Source organism: Cloeon dipterum, chromosome 3 (genome assembly GCF_949628265.1).
Source record: "Cloeon dipterum chromosome 3, ieCloDipt1.1, whole genome shotgun sequence".
Lineage (NCBI taxonomy): Eukaryota > Metazoa > Arthropoda > Insecta > Ephemeroptera > Baetidae > Cloeon > Cloeon dipterum.
In genome coordinates, this window is record NC_088788.1 from 4,794,421 (window position 1) to 4,815,518 (window position 21,098).

General features: G+C 39.2%; 1 protein-coding gene across 1 annotated transcript in view; it reads right to left on the reverse strand.

Annotated features, from left to right (window-relative positions):
- Positions 1-21,098, reverse strand: part of LOC135938556 (octopamine receptor beta-3R-like) — a 75,966-nt gene that overhangs the window by 41,092 nt on the left and 13,776 nt on the right. The window contains exon 3 of the mRNA XM_065482246.1: positions 16,012-16,341. Within this exon, the coding sequence (XP_065338318.1) occupies positions 16,012-16,341 (330 nt within the window). The remainder of the gene's footprint in view (positions 1-16,011; positions 16,342-21,098) is intronic.

The window sequence follows — 21,098 nt, forward strand, 5'->3', positions numbered from 1 at the left end:
CCCTTTAGCGGCCGGGGCGTAGCAATTGGGTTTGGGAATAAATTTGCCAGCGCCGCCGCCGCCGCCGCCGCATCCCACCACCACCACCACCCCGGCCTCGCACTCGCACGCGAAAGAGGAGCGAAAATCATGATGTCAAACTTTCGCAGCTAACTTTGAGCCCGACGCGCCTCCGAGCTGGATTCTGCCACTTTGACTGCCAGATCGCATCGCCTTGATTGGGGCCGAGACGCAGCCAGCCAAGAATCATATTTGCCAGATAAATTCCGCTTGCCAGGTGCAAAGGCTTGGAAACTGCTTGCAAGAAGTTTCGGCACCAAACAGGAGGTGCGTGACCCGGCCTTGTCCCGAAATGTAATAGATTGGACTATACTAGCACTTTTTGTTTAAAGAACACTCATTTTTGTGTCCCTTTTCCGGCTGATTTTCATAAAAAATGATAGATTTTACATAATCAAAGTCAGCTTGAGAAAACTTGATACACATATAAATTTAAACTAAAGTCTAAAGAGATAAATTAGCAGTCAAAATCTTCAATCCTTACTATGAGAATTATTATTTATTGCTTTTTAGGCTAAATAAAGGTGACACGCTTAACCCAGCTGAAAGATGCACAAAAGTCTGGTTTCGCCAGAGCAGAGAATAGCCAATAAAAATATTTCCAGAAGTAAAATTCTTGGAACTAGACGTGTTTGCGGTATTTTTAGAAGTTACGAGTTAATTTTGAACCGCATTCGAGCGCAAACTACAGAACTCAACGAAACTTAAATGTCTTTTAATTTTCACCTATCAGTGAATTAAAATATGAATGAAAAACACTGGTCAAATTGGAAATAAACTCAATAATAGCTGCAATTTTTTTATTCTTTTGTGAGTAAAAAAATCAAAATGCCGCCCTGGCGAAACCCTAGCTGAAGGGATTTGCTTGTATATAAATTTTGTGCATTCAAAATTAATACTTCTTTTTAAAAAAGCAACAAAAAATTGTCCTTTTGACTGCCATTTTTTTGCTCTATTTTTCTTAAACCTAAATTTTCTCCTCAGCCTCCTAGGTGGGACTTGATATATGTATAAGGGCTTCAACCAGCAGCCGCATCTAGTTGAGCAGCACATTTCGAGAGAAATACTACACACCGAGGAAGTTGGATTTAATTTCTACTAATAAATTAAAAGCAACCTCGCATGTCTCTGCCTTCATTGGCATCGATCAACAATTAAAAAAGGTTTTGAATCCTCTAGAACAAATATTTTAGTTTACAGAAAAATTAAGCAGATTTTTCTCTACAAAATAAATTGAATAAAAAGCAAACTTAAATTTTCAACCATTTTTTTATCTAGGGATTATGGATCAAATATAATCTTATATAATTTTAGTCAAAATTGCAATCTAACCTAGCTCCCAATCACTTAAGAGAACGTTCAATTAAAATAAATCTTCACAAAAATTACATTTTCTGTGATACACGTGATAGTAAGTAGATAAAATTGTTCAAATTTCAAAATTTTCAACCTAAAAGTTGAGTGTTCTAATGGAAGATTACAACAAAAGAATGTCAGATTTGAAGGGAAGCTTAATTTTCAGTTATAATTTATAGTCCTCTTTGTTATCTTAATATAAAATAATAGGGTGATACAGCTCTTTGAGAAGAGTGGATGGCGGCAGCAGCAATTTGAACGCTTAACCCGGCGTGGCCGAATTCCAGAGGCCATATATATATAATGTGACGCGAGCGAGTGTCTTTTCGAGCCATGCTCAATATTGCCAAAAGAAATTTTCCGCTCCAGAAAGCAGCGCATCCTCTCTGATCTTTATTCCCAGCCGGCGAGAAGGAATTTTCATCCGCCGCCGCCGTTTCTGAACGACGTCGCGAGCAGCAGTGAGAAAGCGAGTATAAGTAAGTGAGTGCAGGATAGGCGCAATTCCAGCTCTTTTTGCTCTCCTCGGTGGACTTAGCCCTCTTCCGCCGCCGATTCCCTCCGCAAAAGGCAAATCCGTTCCAATTCCGCGGGCGATGCCAAGAAGAGAGAGCAGGGATTTTCCCCTTTTCCAATGCCCGGTCGCTTTGCTTTTGTCGCCGGGCGCGTTATTGCCGACTGACTCACCTGGCCAGATAATAAAACGGGCCGGGAAGTGCACCTGCACACTCTGCTAGCCAAATTGAATAAATTTGCCGACGAGATGCCCAGCCAGCCGCTTTTATTGGAAACCAACTCGACTAGAAAAAGGCGATCAGATGAATTTTCGCGCTGCACGGTCGTTAAAATTGAACCAAATTTCGTCTGCGCCGGTTCGATTAGGAAAGGTGCGCGTGCTTTTTGTTGCAAATGTCAAAGGCAGCTGATTCGGCCATTGTATTATTGTGGGTGGATATTGGAATTGGAACTGCTTTTTGCTCTGACACTGATTGGAGATTGCTCAAAATTTAATCACCATTGCCAGTCAAAAGGACAATCGGACATTGATGAACTGCAATCAAAGAGAAAATTTATATCCAGTATAGGGTAAAATTATTTTGTGGTGAGAATGAATGAATGGAATTCTGGTACAAAAAAAGCGAGGAAACCAATGGAGTGTGAATATTAGAACTTGAGGTAGAGCAAAATTATTAGCGAATCGGTTGTAATTTTGTTGCCAAATTTTATATAAAAACTCGCGGGACTGTACAGATATCTGCACTACGGGCAAGGAACTGGTGAGCTCATTACCCACGGGATTTATGCTCATTATGTGTTTAAATAAAAATGGAATTACAAGCAATATTCAGCTGTCTCAAATTCCGCAAATTCCCAACTCAATGTAGTCATTAATATAAATTATTTTCAATTATAAAAAATTGACCAGCGGGGTCCAAATGTGCGATAAAATTGGTTCGTACTGCGCAGATCCAAGATGGCGTGTGAATGTGGGAAACAAAAAGCTCTCTTTGGATTCCTGAACGAGTGTCAAGAGTTTGTTTTTACGATCCAAAAGACACAATGCAAATTATGACGCAATATTGACGAAAACTTAGTTCTTTTCGCGCAATTTCACGTGACCATTTTTTCGCACCATACTCCACCGGACGCCATATCTGCGCCTCGCACGAATCTGGCCCCAACTGAAATTTCACTCTTAAGACTCCATAAAACAATTTTGCGCATTCGTTTTTCGACAGGTTTGCTAGAAAACGGAAGGCGCGTGCATTTAAATTTATTTCTCAAGTTGGAGGCAGTACTTATCCGCACTCGAGTGCGTCAAGAAACGTCTCAACTTGGCGGCAAAATATAAATTGGCTAATTTATTTTTCATGTCCAACTTAATGAAAGTGTCTGCATAAGATATTCGTCGGCGGTGGCGGCTGCGGTGGCGGCAGTGCATATTGAAAAGTTGCGCGCACTCGAGCCGCGAAAGCAGCAGATTTAATGAGACAAGGAAAAAGCGGCGCGGCGCGCGAAGAAAGAAAGAAAGCCCTCGACACGGTGGTTAATTTGCAATTAGACGATCCAAGTGGGCGAGAGGGACGCTCGGCGCGGGCGTTTCGCCTGGGATTAGCTGCGGGGATTGATTTTAGGGCGAAGCACGCTGCGTGAAAAGGGTCCTCGAGGAGGAGGCTCGAGACCGCAAGCGGCTGCTGGTCGGATTATTTATCGGCCGGCACACCGTGTTCGTCTCGCCCGCCCGGCACGAGCCATTTGTTTTCATTTTTTCGCGCCACCGCCCGCAAAATGAGGAGGCCAAGGACCGTGCATCTCTGAACCAAGCACCCGCCAAAGAACATAGCTCAGAATGCCCTCGCTATTAATGTAAAGCTGCTGGATCGATTTCTGATGCGTTTGCTGCAAACGTCGTCTCGTCCCTTCTGACGCCGGCCAACTTGGCCTGGATTATCCATATTGTTCCAAGAGGAATTTAATATCAGCGTTTCAAGTCGGCTCACAGAAGCCAATTCCAAGGACCGCTTTCGGGATTAATTTATCCAGCGTAGCTCCACCGCATGTCCTCGTCATTATCCGCTTACAGAATGAATAAACACTGACCAAGGGTCATCCAAATTTTAATAAGTTAACATTCCATGAAGGGCCAACACTATACATAAATTTGGTTCATTTTTTTTCATAAAAATTCTTAATCCTTTTGCGTTTAGGATCGGGGAATAAAAATTTGAGAGCTTCGTAAGGGCAAGAATGTCATCATTATTAAGGCTTCTCTCGAGGTTGTAAAAGGGTATCGATACTATGCAAGTCATAATAATCATTCTAATTCACAAATTAACCCTTCATCATCGAGCTCTAGCCAAAATTAACCTGGGGAGACAGCAAATTTTCGAGAAAAGGTTGCGTGTTTTTAACTGTTGCCTAAGGGGAATGATACAGGGCAACAATTGAAAATTATTTGAATTATTGTTGGATGCCATAAACAATTGATCGATAAACAATTTGTTCAACAATTTGCAAGAATAAAAAAGGACCTTCCTACAGTAAAAATTCAAATTTTGCCAATTTTCTCCAAAAATTTACAGCGCTTGAACATATTTTCTTGGCATTTTCTGATTCCTCTCGTCGAGATCTGTCCAACGGTGTATGCCACTTATTGGGGAAACTCTTGGTTTTGAAATTAAATCGGATTTCAAGTAAGGAGACAGCCATTACCATTTGAAAAGCACGCTAACTTTCCAGCCAATTTTTTCAAAAAATTACAGTGCTCCTTAGGTCAATTTAGGCTTTAACTGAATCCTAAGGGACGAGTTTATGCATTGGCAACAAGCATTCTCCAGGCTTTTGCAGTACCATTCATTGCAAAAGGGAAAATCGCTACGAGCAATTTTTCCGCTACTTACAATTAGACGATATATATCCTGAATATCAATGTCCCCAATTGGATCTCATTTGTGGCTTGTTTGTAAATCGGACAAAGAACTTTCTACACCATGGTCACAAACCCAGTAATCAACACTCGCTTGGCTTAGCAGAAAGAAGCAGCTACAATCAATCAGTGCGAATTAAAGCCACTATTGCTATGCGAGGCGAGAAGTTGTTTTTCTTTCTTGGCAAAATCGCATTACCAGCGCAGCAATCGAAAGTTTTCACCAGAGAGCTGAGGAGAGAATATAAAGCGAAGTAAGAAAAACCAATAAAGAAGCCCTGCAAAATAATCATTAAATCAGCTGCTGCTTTTTTATTTAGACAATCAGCCGAGACTTCTCTCGCCCGACGCCCGCTCGTGGAGCTGAGCGAGAGAAGCCATAAAAAGTAGCGAAGAAGCTACCAACAACTTTGTGGCACAATAGACTTTCTTCTCACTCTCTTCTCGCCAGCTAACTTTAAATCCAACCTTATAATCACGTTTGCGGACAAGTTGATTGCAAGAATACGCGAATGATAATTAAATTTTCTCGCCTTTCATTCCCGCAAATAGAACTTATGTAAACCCCTTTCACAACTAAAGAATAAGAGAAAATGCTTTAAAAATTACTGCAACTTACATGAACCAAACTGATTGATTTATTTTATTTCTAATTTGATTTAAATTTTCTCCAAGCTCATCAGATAATGAATTCATATTTTTGCATTAACTGTATAATATAGCTTCATTTTTGCTATCAGAAATATTTAAGACCTACATAAATTTTTAGATTAAAAAACTGCTAAATATTTTGGACAGTACATGATACGATTGTAACAATTTTATTGGAGTTTTTGCTCCGTTATTGAGTGTACATGTTATAGAGATCAGGAAAAACCTTCATATATTTAGTTTAGAATCACCGGGGGCCAGATTCGTGCGACGCGCAGATATGGTGCGAAAAAATGGTCACGTAAAATGCGCGAAAAGAACCAAATTTTCGTCAATATTGTGAAATAATTTCCATTAGTTGTACTAATTGTGTCTTTTGGATCGTAAAAACAAACTCTTGGCACTCGTACGGCAATTCAAAGAGAGCTTTTTGTTTCACACATTCAGACGCCATCTTGGATCTGCGCAGTGGGAACCAATTTTACTGCACATCTGGCCCCCGCTGTTTAAAATGTAAACAATAATCGACTGTTCTCATTAAAAAGTAGCTATTTGCCCCGTTACACATAAATTGAACAAAAAAGCTTGTTTGAAATTATTTTTTACAGTTTGGCCATTATATTTTAAAATCCCTGTTAATCGCTTTTGAATTGAATAAACGAAAAATTTTGACAATTGGATCTCTAATGTTCATAAATCAATATTTTTTGTAATAAAGCTTATCATATTACGAGAAGCTACATGACTATGAGTTCAAAGAGAACGTACCTTGTCACAATAAGACGTATAGAATCCTAGCACATTTCATTACCAGTACATATTATGCCATACATAGTTTAATCAAATAGAGTACCGTACGTAACGACCTATGGATAATTGAAGTGAAGCTCTAATAATAATTATACATACATATGCGTACATTGTTACAATTGCCAGATCAATTTCACGTGTTGATTGGTGCGATATAGTTACAAAAAGTTCAAATTTAATTGGCTTCTGAAAGCTACGTACTCTACCAGGTAAATGCAGAGCAATTTAGATTAAAGCTATAACTAGTGCACGGGAACTCATGAAAATACGTAGTGTTATTGTAAAACGGGCACCGTCGAATGAACTATCCAACAGCGGATTCCAATCGCAATAAATAGACAAGCAAAGTCTGGAATTTAGTATGAAATTGCACTTCAATCTTCGGAATTAAAGCTGATCTCATGGCATGCCTCGCAGCAAGTGCATATATTATATTATATAGGGGATGTGTGTTTGTTGCAGCGAGGCTGGCACAATAACACACACAACAATTATTACCATATTCTCTCTCTCACGCCTTCTAACGAACCACGACTATGCATGTGGATGTGAAATTATTATTAGAGCCGTGGCGGTCGGTGAGCGAGTGGAAAAACAAAGAGGTCAAGGATGCGAAGGGGAGCAAGGCCAATGCAACTGACAATGAGCTTGTGGTCTCGTCGCTAATGAGGCCAGAAACCAATCGTTATGTATGGCCTATTGATCAGCGCGCGCCTATACAACACGTAAACTGCCAGCCTGCACAAAGACTCGCGCCACGAAACAATGCATCTGCCACCGGTGACGTCAAACTTTTTGCACCGTCTATAAAGAGGATATTTTCAAACCGCACAACAGTTATGTAGTTGCTCTGCTCTCGAAATAATATTATGTATTTGATATCCTTTTTTTGGCGCATTTCATAGTTGCTTTTGAGCGTGTTTTGTGGCTCCACACAAGAGAGCTTAATTTCTAGGGTCAAAAGTTGGAAGTCTGAAATGCTGAATAGCAAACAATGGAATGCTCTTCACCAAGATTGAAAATATCGACAGTCGTGATTTTAATTTTCACCAAACAGTGGATTGATACAGGCCAACAATAAAAAATTAATAATTTTTTGACTATAGAGCAAGAAGTTGATCAAATTTTTGGTTTTATAAATCTGTTCTCCATTGTATAATTATCAAAAGAGGACCTTGCTACATTTAAAATTCTAATTTTGCTAAGATTTTCTTGGCAGATTTTGATTTTTCTTGTTGAGATGTTTCCAACGGTGTATGACGCTTTTTGGGGACACTCTTTGTTGTAAAATTAAATAGCATTTCAAGTAGGGAGACGGTTCACACCATTTGAAAAGCATTCTAACTTTGCAGCCAATTTTCTAAATAATGATTAGTTGGGAACAAGGATTTTCTTGAACAAGAAAACATTAGATGAGAAAAAGATCAATTTCTTTGACAGTTTAAGATATTTTTTGCTGAAAGTTTGACAGTATATAGGTCCCAAAATTGGAATGAAACTGATTCTTTACGAATCAAACGATTTTTCTTTCCTACAATTACCTAATTTACAAGCTTAATCTGGTTTTTGCACGGATTTCTAGCTGGTTTTGATTATTTAAAACTGTTTTGATGAAAATTGTAAATTTAAATTATAAAAATATATTATCTACTTCTTGAACATCCTCCATTAAAAAATATAATGAATATTTGGAGGAGTGAAAAAATTGCGGAGAAAAATTGTTCACGAACGTTTTAGCTGTTTTTGCCTCTTTAGGCCCTGGACTCAACTTTCAAAAGAAATTAATGCCTGGGAAATCCTAAACCAACGGGCGCTGAACACGTCTGATTGCACTCATCTCTGAGCAAAAATAAAAAATGATAAATGAGTAACCATATATACGATATAATCTGTTGAACCAGCGCGCACCACTTTGCGAAAAAAAAACTCCCTTTTTAAATACAGAATAATTTCATGCGGCCTAAATTATATCCTTTCTTTTAGAGCTATTTCAGAGGGGGAAATCCTGCCAATTTTATCTCGAAAAGTTCTTGGAAAGGAAATTGAAATTTCATGCGCGTTGTTGAAAGTTGGAAATAGCTGTTTGATCAAGAGAATTGATTTTTTTGTATTGCAAAACATAAAATTATAAAAAGGATAATGAAATATATGGTGCGGCAGAGTTTATAGTATAGAAATGCTTGATAATCTGTGCTCCTGTGAAGTTCCTATAGCGATTGAAAGCACAGGATAAATTACAGCTAAAAACTTTTAGAGCAGACGGATGCATTTGAATATCCAATCAGCTAAATGGTGCAGCCGCTCTCATCATTCACGAGTTCTTTGAGCTGTCCAAATGGAATTAAAGCTCCACGAATCAGTTAGCGCCGCTGCAAGGAACAAGTAGGGCGCACACTCAAAAAACAAATTAATTAATTAATTAATTTACAGCTTTGACGAGGCGAGCTGATGTGTCAGTGGGCTTTGAATCGCAAGTGTACAAAAGGCCCATACAAATGGCGCGGGGGAGTATTTTCGGTCGTGTCTCGCTCGGTGGGAAATATCGAGTTTCTTTGAATCTGTGCGTTCGTAATTAATTAGTGAGCCGTAGCGAACGACCGATATTGAATTTTCGCGTCCGTTGCGATATTCAAAGCTGAAAAGAAAGAGAGAAAGAGACAAAGAGCACGCATAATGGCCCCCGCGCGTACGTAATTTTGCTGCTTGCACCGTCTCTGCTAAAAAGGCTTTTGCTTGGCGAACCGACTCCAATGACGAGAACATTCAAATTGGGACTTTTCCACTTGCTTTTCCATGCCAGCACAGTGTCGATCGATCTCTTCCTCCATCCCCCACGGATTTTTTTTCTAATTAACGAGTCTCCTCCGAGGAACGACTCCAATTTTCTCATGGCTGCAGGAAAATATGAGATCTGTTTATGCGAGTGGCTCAAGCACTTGTCGCCAAAATTGAAGGGAACACGGATACAATCTGGCTCCTCATTAACGCTGACGATGATTTTCCGGGAAAACTCTGTCCTTTGAATGTGCATTTCTAGAAAACATATTATCTTAAAAGCTGGATACACATGAATTTAGGAATCCAATTTCCACAAATAAAATTCTATTGCTTTTTCTCGATGTTTTCCCGGAAAATCCGTGGAAAAAACTAAGTGGAAGAAACTGTAAAAATAAAACTAAAGCAAGAGTTTAAATTCAATTATATTTTTCTTGCTGTTTTGGAGCGAAAAGAGATTATTTCCCATTTTAACTAATTGTTTAGTTATCATTAGTTTTCTGCGTACTTTTTTCAAGGGGGTAGGGGGCTAAATTTAACTCAGACCGCGGTAACATTGCTTGACGAGAACAAAAGTAAATTTTTACTAACTGCATTTATAAAATTTTAGCATTAGCATATATTAAATTTTGATCGCAATAAATCTAAGCATATGTTTACGGCAGGAAGCGTGTAACGAGGTTGTTGATGTTGTTGTTCCGCTGTCGTACACACACACACACACACACTCTGCAGGGGTGAATTCTGCTGCACTGCTGCTGCTGGTCAATCGATTGGCTGGGAAAAAGGTCCTGCCCGCCGCACGACGGCCGCTTTTGTCTTTGGATTGCGTCTGTCGCAGCCCCACGTGAGTAACAAATGCTTCTATCTTGTCCTTGTCACCTCTTGGCCGCCTTTTGTGTTTCGCCAAAGTTTCGCATTCTACTTTATTTTAGTCAATCACCGAGCACTTTTTGTTCAGCCGATTACGCCGAGGGCCGAGTTTGTTTAGCAGGTCGATATTTTTAAGTTGCGGCAGCGATCCGCTTTGATCTTCATCGAGAGGGTGGAAATTGTTGTATAGGCCAAGCATTTCTGGAACTTTGAGAAAAGAGAGTGCCTCTTAAACGTTGCCCATCATTCATGTTTATTTTAGCTTCAGGTGGCCACTTGGTGAGAGACAAGTGGCGAGTGTTTTGCAGTTTTTGTTTTGGTCGGCGCAATCATCGAAAGTGGTTCAATTGTTGCGTGCTATTGGGTCTCCATATATATTTAGCTTTCCAATCATCAGAAGTGGAAGGTTTAGAGGAGACTCTCAATCACTATAATTTCATTCATTACATGTATGCATGCCAAAAATGTAAATTTCACCGTTACGAAACAGATATTGGTGCTTTTTGCAATCGTTTTGCATTTTAAGCGACCAGATCAGTCAATAATGTCCAATAGCTCTAAAGTAAATAATAATTGGAAAAGGATTGGTCATAAAAACAGTTGAAAATTGCAATGTTTGCTTCAAAAAGGTGAAATTTAAAGAGGAATGATCCTGCAAAAGCTTGGAAAATGCTTGTTGCCAATGCATAAATTCGTCCCTTAGGATTCAGTTAAAGCCTAAATTGGCCTAAGAAAAGCTCTGTAATTTTTTGAGAAAATTGGCTGGAAAGTTAGCGTGCTTTTCAAATGGTAATGGCTGTCTCCTTACTTGAAATCCGATTTAATTTCAAAACCAAGAGTTTCCCCAATAAGTGGCATACACAATTGGACTGATATCGACGAGAGGAATCGGAATATGCCAAGAAAATATGTTCGAGCACTGTAAATTTTGGAGAAAATTGGCAAAATTTGAATTTTTATTGTAGGAAGGTCCTTTTTATCATTGCAAAGTGTTGAACAAATTGTTAATGGCATCCAACAATTCAAATAATTTTTAATTGTTGCCCTGTATCATTCCACTTTAATTTGATCGTTTGTAAAATTAGGCTTTACAAACAAAGAGCAAAATTTGAACTAAGCAGTAGATCAAGCAAAAATAACAATTTATATTTAGAAATTATTAGTATAACTTTTTGGGAAAATTTTCAGCTCAAACCCAAAGAATATGAATTACGCAACGGCAGAAATGATTTTTCGAGGCTAAGCAATATTTTTACATTGTCACTCTAAAACCAATTTTAAGCTCTCGCTGCAGTAGTTTATTTTTTTTCCAAAAATAATTTAAACTTCCATGATATTGATCTTGTTGAGGACGCATCCAATAAAAACAAATAATGTGTTTCTACTTTTCTTCCTTTTTAAATCGTTTCTGAGGTGCTTAAAATTTGGACCCAATTTTTAGTAGCACAGCCTATATATTTAAACTTACAGTGGTGGTCTCTCTGACGCAATTTACAAAGTGACTTCAATAAAACGGCCGCATCTGCCTTTACACGATGACAGCGGATTAGGTCACAATCTGGACAATCAGAGAATGTCGCATGCAAATAAGCATATGCGTGCGTGTTGCAAGCTGATTGAGGCGAAGTGCTTTGAAACTTTTGATGGGTGCACTTGGCTGCCACCGCTCGCCAGGCAAATTGCATTAGACTTGCAAATTAATTACACCTCGCCAGGCTTTTAGCACCTCGAAGCAGAAGAGACACCCACCCCTGTGTGTCTGCCGACGCGCAGCCACCCTAAACGTGCGAAATGCGCTCCGTAAGCAGTCACACGACATCGGAAGAGGAAATTTCGCTGATCTCTGTCGGGCGAGGCGGCAATTTGGAGTACGCACGCACGTGCTATGTATACTGTCAAGACGCGCGACTAAAGTGACTCTTTATACGGCTGAAAATATTATCTTAAGAGCAGCCTACATCGATTAAAACCGCGTCAAGAGCCGATCTGGAAAACTCTATAAAGCTCACAGTTTCAGAGGCTGACTTTCCAACGCCCCTCAAAGAGTTTCTAGTAGTTTACAGTTCATGGTATCATCCCCTGTAATTAGGCCAACCATTCACCGAACGATACCAAATTAATTGGAGCTGCGTACAGCGTTCAAAGCCACTGCTGACTGGGCGAATCATTCGCTAAACGAGAACGGTGGTAACGTCGAGTCGAGTGTGTGTGCTCTATGTCAGAATAAACCGGAATGGGGTCGATAACGGACTGGATATTAATATTGACCAATCCTCTCAGGCGCAGTTTTGATCTGTTGCAAAAGATTACTCAACTGATTGAAATCACGGTTCACAGCATTGCAGTAGTATCATCAAGCGTACAATTCCCTAGCACAGAATGTGATTGTACAAAGTAAACGTTTTTATACAAATGAAAAAGTCAAGTATTTTCACTTTAAATAGACATGAAAAAAATATCAAAAGGAGATCTTTGAGGAGATTTAAATTAAATTTATGAAGAGCAAGAATCGCACAGCCATTAAGCAAAAAACTTACATTATATTTGAATGTTCTCATAGTGAAATAAAATTGTTCATTTGTTTCTGACATTTCCACAGCTCTATATAGTTCTAATTTTGATTGCCAAGAAAACTGGAACATTAAACAAAATTATGGTAACCATATTGCAATAAAAAAATCGAAAAAATACATTAATCTCGACGAATTTTGTCATTATTTTTTTCATTTTGAAAAATAATAAATTCATTAATGGATCATCTTAGTATAATATTTAATCCGTTTTGGAAATAGAAGCACACGAAAATCCGTGTAATGAATGGTAAAATTTCGAGGAAAGCAAAACGCCACTAGAAATTGAGAGTCGGCGAAAACGGCCCGACGCAAGGCGGACGCCGTTTTAATTGAAAGGAACCACGTTTCCAGCCCACGAGCAAAATTAATCAGACCACTCTCACCACCTGGCGCATCTCTTCAGCTCAAAATATACACACTGTTGCCGACGAGGCGTTCAGAACGAACTAATAAAAATGCAGGGGTTTGCGGTTTTAGACGAGAGCCGGGGCAAAAAATAAGACCGAGAGTCACGGATGAGCAGCGAAATGAAAAGTTGACGCGGCAGCAGGGTGGCGCGGGGGAGAAATTAATGCAAATGGCTCAGTCGCGGCGATGCTGCGCATAATAGCTACTGCAGGCGTTGAACGGAGCAACGCGGGGGCTGCAGATTTTTGCACAATTTTAAATGAAAGACATCAATGGGGTGCAATGAAATTATTTAAGGTCAAGTCAGAAAATTCTGTTGGACGTTGCACGAATTAAAATTTGAATTTCTTTAAGTGGAATGATATAGGGCAACAATTGAAAATTATTTGAATTGTTGGATGCCATAAAAATTTGTTTAACAATTTGCAATAATAAAAAAGGACCTTGATTTTGCCAATTTTCTCCAAAATGTACATGCTTGAACATAATTTCTTGGCATATTCCGATTCGTCTCGTCGAGATCTGTCCAACGGTGTATGCCACTTATTGGGGAAACTCTTGGATTTGAAATTAAATCGGATTTCAAGTAAGGAGACAGCCATTACCATTTGAAAAGCACGGTAACTTTCCAGCCAATTTTCTCAAAAAATTACAGTGCTTCTTAGGTCAATTTAGGCTTTAACTGAATCCTAAGGGATGAGTTTATGCATTGGCAACAAGCATTTTCAGGCTTTTGCAGTATCATTCCTATTTCTATTTTTTATTCAATTAATCAGGTTTAACAGTCATGATGATATTTATGGAATTAGTGTTGGGCTTATATATTTAATCAAGTTCAATGGAGTACGCAGAACTCTTTTTCAGGTTCACAAAACGAACACCGACTACACGAATTTCGTACGCACGCGTCTCTTCTTTCTCTCTGCGTGGTGTCGTCGCATAAAAGCGGCTGGGGAACCTTTTGAGAATAATGGCGAAGGAGAAGGATGTGACATTTCAACGCGCGTCCTTTTAACGTAGCCGACAGAAGCAGAAGGACTACTGTCGCCTGCTGTTTAAATATGATTTCGGTGTCTCACTTCTACCCCCCGAGATGGTGCACTGCCACTGCCAGTCTGAAGGGCACATTGTTACTTTGCTGATTTGGCATTTCGGAAAAGGGCGGATATTAATGAGAAGAGGGCTGGGTATTAAGAAGGGTTTGTTGACGACTGTTTTCAGATATAATTCTGAGCTCCATATTTATGTTTATAAGTGCTTTAGTAGTCAATAGAAAAAGTTCTTGGCTGTTTTTACGCATATACTCTAGCAATTTGCTTGCAAAAAAATTCAAAACTCAACAACGAGCTTTTTAAGCTGATAATGGAATTTTATAGAAGTGTTTGATGAAACTACAATCAGGTCTCATTGCAGTGAGCACACTATATAATTAATTTTCCATTAAACGTGGCAGAGGTGCAGGATATAAAGTAAACAAAAGCAATTTTCCGCTGAGGAAAAGACTGCAAATACATCTAATTAATTACAGTTGTGCACGTTTTTGTGCCGTACTTTCCATCCCGGAGATTGAATGAAACGAGTGGATGATGGCAACACAAAGCTCTCAAAGCGGAGGAAATATTTATTCGTGTAGATGTCTCCTTTGTGCAGGAATTCAAAATGAGAAATTTATGTCTCTAGCTTTGCATAAAATGCATGCGTGTGTCTTTGCCAGCTGCTCGCTCAGCTGCAATGAACCGTACTTTAATTAAATAATGCTGCGCTCCAAACAAAAAGCTGCATGTTGCATTATTTGAAACGTGGAAATAGCAGCAGCAGAGGGTAATTAAGCAATGATGCTGCCTTGCTGCTTGCATTCTCTGGCTAAATTGGCCGTTTGCTCTGCACTAATGAGACGCCTGGCATAATGTGTACGTGCAATTAGATGCGACCCAGATTTGGGCTCGCTCGTAAATATTATTTCAGCTAAATATTTCCGCTGGCAGATCATAGACACGTAAATAGAAATCAGAGAGCGGCTTGGATCGCGACCAACGCCGGGTGGCCCCCAGAGTTGGCCGGGACGCGGATTTTTCCGCGCCAAAGACAAATTTCCGGCGGCGAACGGGAAAGAGGGTTAGCTTATTTTGATTACATTTGCCGCTCGCAGCTCTAGAATACGCCGTGTTTGCCTTTCCTCTGAGTGAGCAAAAAAAAGAGACGTTAAAAACATAAAAGCTTTTCAATTTAGGAAGATGAGTTAAGGAAGAGTTTCATCTTCTTAACGCGCGAGATATTATGAACGGAAGTATATTTATGTATTCCCGCCCACGACAGTATTTTTTTCGTGAGAAACGACTGAGGAGAAGCTCATCTATTTTTGTCAAAAAAATACAACATATTTTTAATAAACTCTTAGTAATATTTCGTGCATTTATATTCAAAATTAAAGTCTCTTCTAAAAGGCTAAAACAATTTTCTTTACGCGGAGAGAGTAAATTACATTTTTTGAATGAACCCTAAAGGAGCGTGTCTTCGTATCCTTGTGATTAATGTTTAATGTTTAATGTTTAAAAAGCCGAGCTAAGGCCTCCTAAACTCCTTCAGTTTGGTGCATTCTAGCTTTTGACCAGCGGGGTCCAGATTCGTGCGACGCGTGCATATGGCGTCCGGTGGAGTGTGGCGCGAAAAAACGGTCACGTGAAAATTCGTGAAAAGTTTTGGCCAATTTGCATTACTCTTAACTAATTGTTTCTTTTGGATCGTGAAAACAAACTCTTGACACTCGCCACGGCAATCCAAAGATAGCTCTTTGTTTCCCACATTCAGACGCCATCTTGGATCTGCGCAGTGCGAACCAATTTAAGCGCACATCTGGATACCGGTGCTTTTAACGTATTTTTTAACACTTAAGATTTTTCCGTAGCGTTCAAACAAAGCAAATTTTGCGGCTGCATTTTAAAATTTATCATATTTTAAAACAAAGCATAAATTGAAGCATTTTCGAAGCTTATTGTCATTAAACGTGAAGCGTCCGAGACGCACTACTTTCGAGAGGAAAGAGTCGAGAAACAAATGTGATTATGGTGTGTGTCCTACCTGTGTAAGGGTACGGCGGTGGCGTCCCTGTGGTCTTGGTCAGAGTCGTTGGCGTCGTCTTCGGGCAGCGGGCGCAAGTTTCGGTGGCCCGAGTGCTGGTTGTTGCGGCGGACGACGATGCTGTTGAGCAGGATGTTGGACGAGGTGCGCGATAATGCCCTGCGCTGCCGCACCGCCTCTTTGTACACACGGTGGTACATGAGCACCATCACGGTGGCCGGGATCCAAAAGGACACTCCTGAGGACACCACCGCGTACCATTTGTTCACCTCGAACGTGCACTCGTCCTTGTGCTCCTCCTTCCACTCCAGGTGCTCCGCGGTTGCGTACCTGCCGAACAAAACCGGGCAGTGCATTTCGTTAATAAATGGGACAAGTGATACTGACTGCCGGAACCCATTTGTTTTTTTTAATAAAAAAATCAGCAAAAATTTATGGTTCGTAAATTTGTTTATTTTTAAGCTATTTTATTCGCTATATAATATCAGCGGGGTCCAGATTCGTGCGGCGCGCAGATATGGCGTCCGGTGGAGAATGGCGCCAAAAAACGGTCACGTGAAAATGAGCGAAAAGAACCAAGTTTTCATCAATATTGTGACATATTTTGCGTTATTGTACTAATTGTGTCTTTTGGATCGTAAAAACAAACTCTTGACACTCGTACGGCAATCCAAAGAGAGCTTTTTGTTTCCCACATTCAGACGCCATCTTGGATCGGCGCAGTGCGAACCAATTTTATCGCATATCTGGCTCCCGCTGTATAATATATAGTTTTAAAAATCTCCTTAATTTGTCACAGCAATAGATATAAATTTTCCTTTCAAAGTTATGTTTATAGTGTGTGTTCGGGAGTATTTTAAGGGTAATTGTCAATTTTACCGACTTTATTTCTCCATCCTGAATTTTACATATGTTGTTAGGGGTGTTTCATAGTGTGTAACCTGAAATTTTGAGCAAAAAATTCGGGGGCTTTTGTTGGGAAATCGCGATTTTCGAAAACGGAAAATTTCAGATAGTAAATCCGAAATATCGAGGTATCTTCGGTCCAGATTGGAATTTCGATGTAGTTTTTTCACCTCCACACGTAAATTTTTCAGTAAAACAAATTTGCCATGGGTCAAAAATTTGTAGGTCAAAGGTCAAGGTCACAAATTCGCGTGCAAAATGTTGAATTAAAAATATCGCAAAATACGCCCCCTCGGATTTTTTTCATGAAAACGTAAAAAATGTAGCCCTGAATTTGTAGAATCGAATGGTGAAGAGAAATCGATGGAGACTCTAATAGATCGCGAGATATTTTGAATTTAAGGATTCGTGTCGGGCGTCCGGCACGAAGACAATATCATCCGGTGATTTTACTTTCGTAATTTACGTCGGAATTTGATATGTAACCCACATGTTATGCATATGATTACCTAGAAAAATAAACGAGCTTTCTAGTGGTGTGCTTACATTTTGTTTTGGTTTCAAACTTCTGAAGAAATAGCGGCGCGCGAAAATAAAATAAAAATATTTCAAATTTTGATATTTTTGTAAATCTCAAATCTCGGGTTCTAACCATCAGAATTGCAAAAACTACCCACCGTTGGACTCGTTTCGACCTTCCCTGACCAGCTGAAAGGTTTAGGGGTGTTTACCCTCCACCCCTAAATTGCTAAACTTCAACCCCCTAGAAAAAAACAAAATAATAAAGTCGGTGAAATTGACAATTACCCTTAAAATACTCCCGAACACACACTATATTCTTGTTTATTCTCACATTTTGTCAAATACAATCATGTTATAGCATGTCCATAAAAATTATAAAGTTAAAAACGAAATACCAACTATATTTCAAACTAAAATTTACTCATCGATCCGAAAAATAAACTAAAAAGCATAAAGCCCCAGTCATTATAGTAAAAAACGCTAAACAATGTTGAATAAAAATAGAGCTTTGCTGGTTTCCAATACATTTTTTCATGTATGAAATAAGCTGACGTCATTTTGTGCAGATATACAATTGCAAATAACGTTTAGAATCTAATTTCCAGTTGGCACGTGTTTGAAGCCAGTGTGACGCAGTGCTCCACTGCTCTATTCCGTGGCAACAGAGTAGCGAATTGAAATAAGACACATTCATTTCAAAGCCAGATTTTGGAGTACAACATTTTGGAGAGCAAAGCGCGCGCGTCAGCGAGGAAACAAATTTGGCGCACAAAAGCGATGCGGGCTGTGAAATAATGAAACTGTCAACAAGACTGACGTCATACTTTGGAGCAACCCTCGGAACGATTGTGTGCAAAGGGTCTTTTGATCTTTACTCGAAAATCCCCACGCATTTGATTGGAATTTCGAAAAGGGATTCTCTCAACAGAGGTACATCGAGAAGCACGCGGCCGCAAACTCAATTCACGGGGCCACTTCAATCTGCTCTGAACGAATTGCTGATGACACAACAAGAGTTTGACTGAGTTGCCTCAACGCTCTTGGGCATACGAGTGGAATTTTCGATATTGAAAGCTGCTATGCAAATCCACAAGATGAAATGTTCGTTGCGCTATACTGGAAGGTTTAGATATTAATAGCTCTCCAGAAATAGCTCCTCAAATATCCTGTTTTTTTAAATAATAATTCTAATTTTACCAGATCAAAATCTAAGACAAAAATATATTTTTTATATTTTTTCGTGTTGCTCTGATTATATTCAGCTGCAAATAAATTTTAGAGTCTAGAATTGAAATAGGTTAGAGTAACCAAAAAAAGGTTATGCTAATTTGATTGAACAAGCAATCAAAATTTCAACTGCTTACAAATTTACTCAGCCGCACTGAATCAGCAAACGAAAAAATCGCGGATGCCTTCTTAATAGTCCCTTGCGTCGTTAAACTGAGGACTGAATGGTTCACTTTCATCCCCGGGTCGAACGTTTTGCGTCAAGCACAGGCGAAAAACTCGCTTGTAGGTTCACGAAGGTCATTACCGACGGCAATTTACGTTGTAAATTCCTGCCAAACACATTTTACAACGCACACACACACACACGCTAACATGTTTTGCCCTCGCACTCTCCGCGTTTAATATATATACTGTATGTAGTCTCGCGCTTTCGTGCGAAGTAATGAGTTGGAATGAAAGCACCGACGTACGCGTGGGCTTTTCAACTTCAAAACTGTAATTACAGATCTCAATCAGAGATCCATCGCCGCTTATGAAAGCCTCTGGGATGTGCACATTTGTTATCTATTCGAATATGAAATATTTCAAATTTGGAAGCAAAAAAAATCATGACTTTTGCTTTATATTACGGTAATGGAAGAGCAGTAATGCAATTGTATTTTCCGCACAATTATAGGTGCGTTTGAAATTAAATTCAGATGTGAATAATTTTTGGTGCAAAAGAGACGGTTTTAGACGGATTCTGAATCCATATAGATGGTTTTTCCCACTTTGTTTAAGCCCGATTGACACGTTTTTCGAATTGAATTGCTTTTCCAAAATATAATACCGTTTTTCCTCGGAAATTTCAAACAAAAGGTATCGAATAATTAGAATGTATACACTACACAGCCAAGAGGTAACAGGGTTCAGATTGCGCAATCAGTGCAGAGAGCTTCTACCGCTTCTACAATAGCTAGAATTTCACGCGTAACAGTCACAGGTCCATATATTCCTTGGGTTGGGCATTGTAATGGAATGTGAGCAATTAATACCACGTTCTATTGAATCAAAGCCATTAACTCAACATATCATATTATATGCAATTTGAAAAGCTTTTGTTCTCTTGGAACAGGCCGAGTAGTATACATACCAATCACAAAAACAATTTTATTTGCTCATTTTGTAATGCATATTTGTCATTATTTTCATTTGTGACTTGGTAATTTTAAATCGGTTTTAATGTTGATATTTTCGGGCAAACTATACAGTTGTGAAAAGGCTAATATTTATGATTTTGGGGACAGTAAATTCTTCGGACTAAAACTTTTGCAACAGCACTTAAAATTATGATGTCTTTTTAGATTCATGAACCCTTCCAAGGGCAAAAATATTAAAATTACGGTCAGAAATATTTAGAAACTGTCTGGTCTTGTTATTGCAGATCAAATGTATATTTTCTGCTTGAGAGGAAAGTCAAAAATTTAATGCAAATCATTAAATCGTTGATTTTTGTCTGCATTATTTCATCAATTTGATGTTTTGGTGTTAAATTGTCTTTTTAAAAGCCTGAATTTAATGAAATGTTTCAAAGATATGCAGACAGATAGAAAAATATTCCATCGAATTTAATTCCCAAGGCATTTTCATACGTCGATCTTGATAGTTCTATATATAGCTTCTTTGCAAATTCAATTAAAATCTTATCGAAAGGCAAGAAATAAGTTGTAAAGAAAATCTACTCAATAAAGTTAATAACTAACAGAAATCGTAATCAACAAGAAGAGAAGTCGTTGGAGCTATAAGCACCGATCGCGGCGCCGTCTTGTGCGGGGGAAAATTGAAAAGTTTTGAGCTAGCAAACACACAGACAAAGGGAGTCTGGGATTTGCATCGCAAGGCACGCAGCAAAAACGCCGGTTCGTTAGCAGAATTAATTCCGCGGGCGTATAATGAGACAAAGTTATTTGTGCACAGAGAGCAGCGTCGCGTGTGATTACCGACGCTGGAGTCGTGGAGAAGCAGCAGCAGAGAGCAATTGCACAATATTTTTCAAGAGAGGAGAGCAGATAGAACTGACTGCTGCCGGAGCGTGGAAAATTCACCAGATGTCGCGCAGGCCGCTCACGCATTACGAGAGAGCTCTGCAGTTTGTATGAGCTAAATTTCTTCCGCTTGGAAAATTTTTTGGTTAATGAACCTCTGCGGAGTTTTTAAGGTGAGTTGTGTCTCTCATTTAGGTTCGTGCTCGAAATTAATTTCTCCCTAAAGTCAAAACAAAAACGGTTCTCTCTCCTGCTCTGCTATTTCAGCTCTTACTAAGACGCTATTGAAATTACACTAATATATTGTTTTGGCCTTGACATCCAATGAAACGCATACCCTTTTATGGGATTAGTGAAATTGCCACTTGCTGGTTTCAACAGCACTTATGATTTGCGGCTTCACGC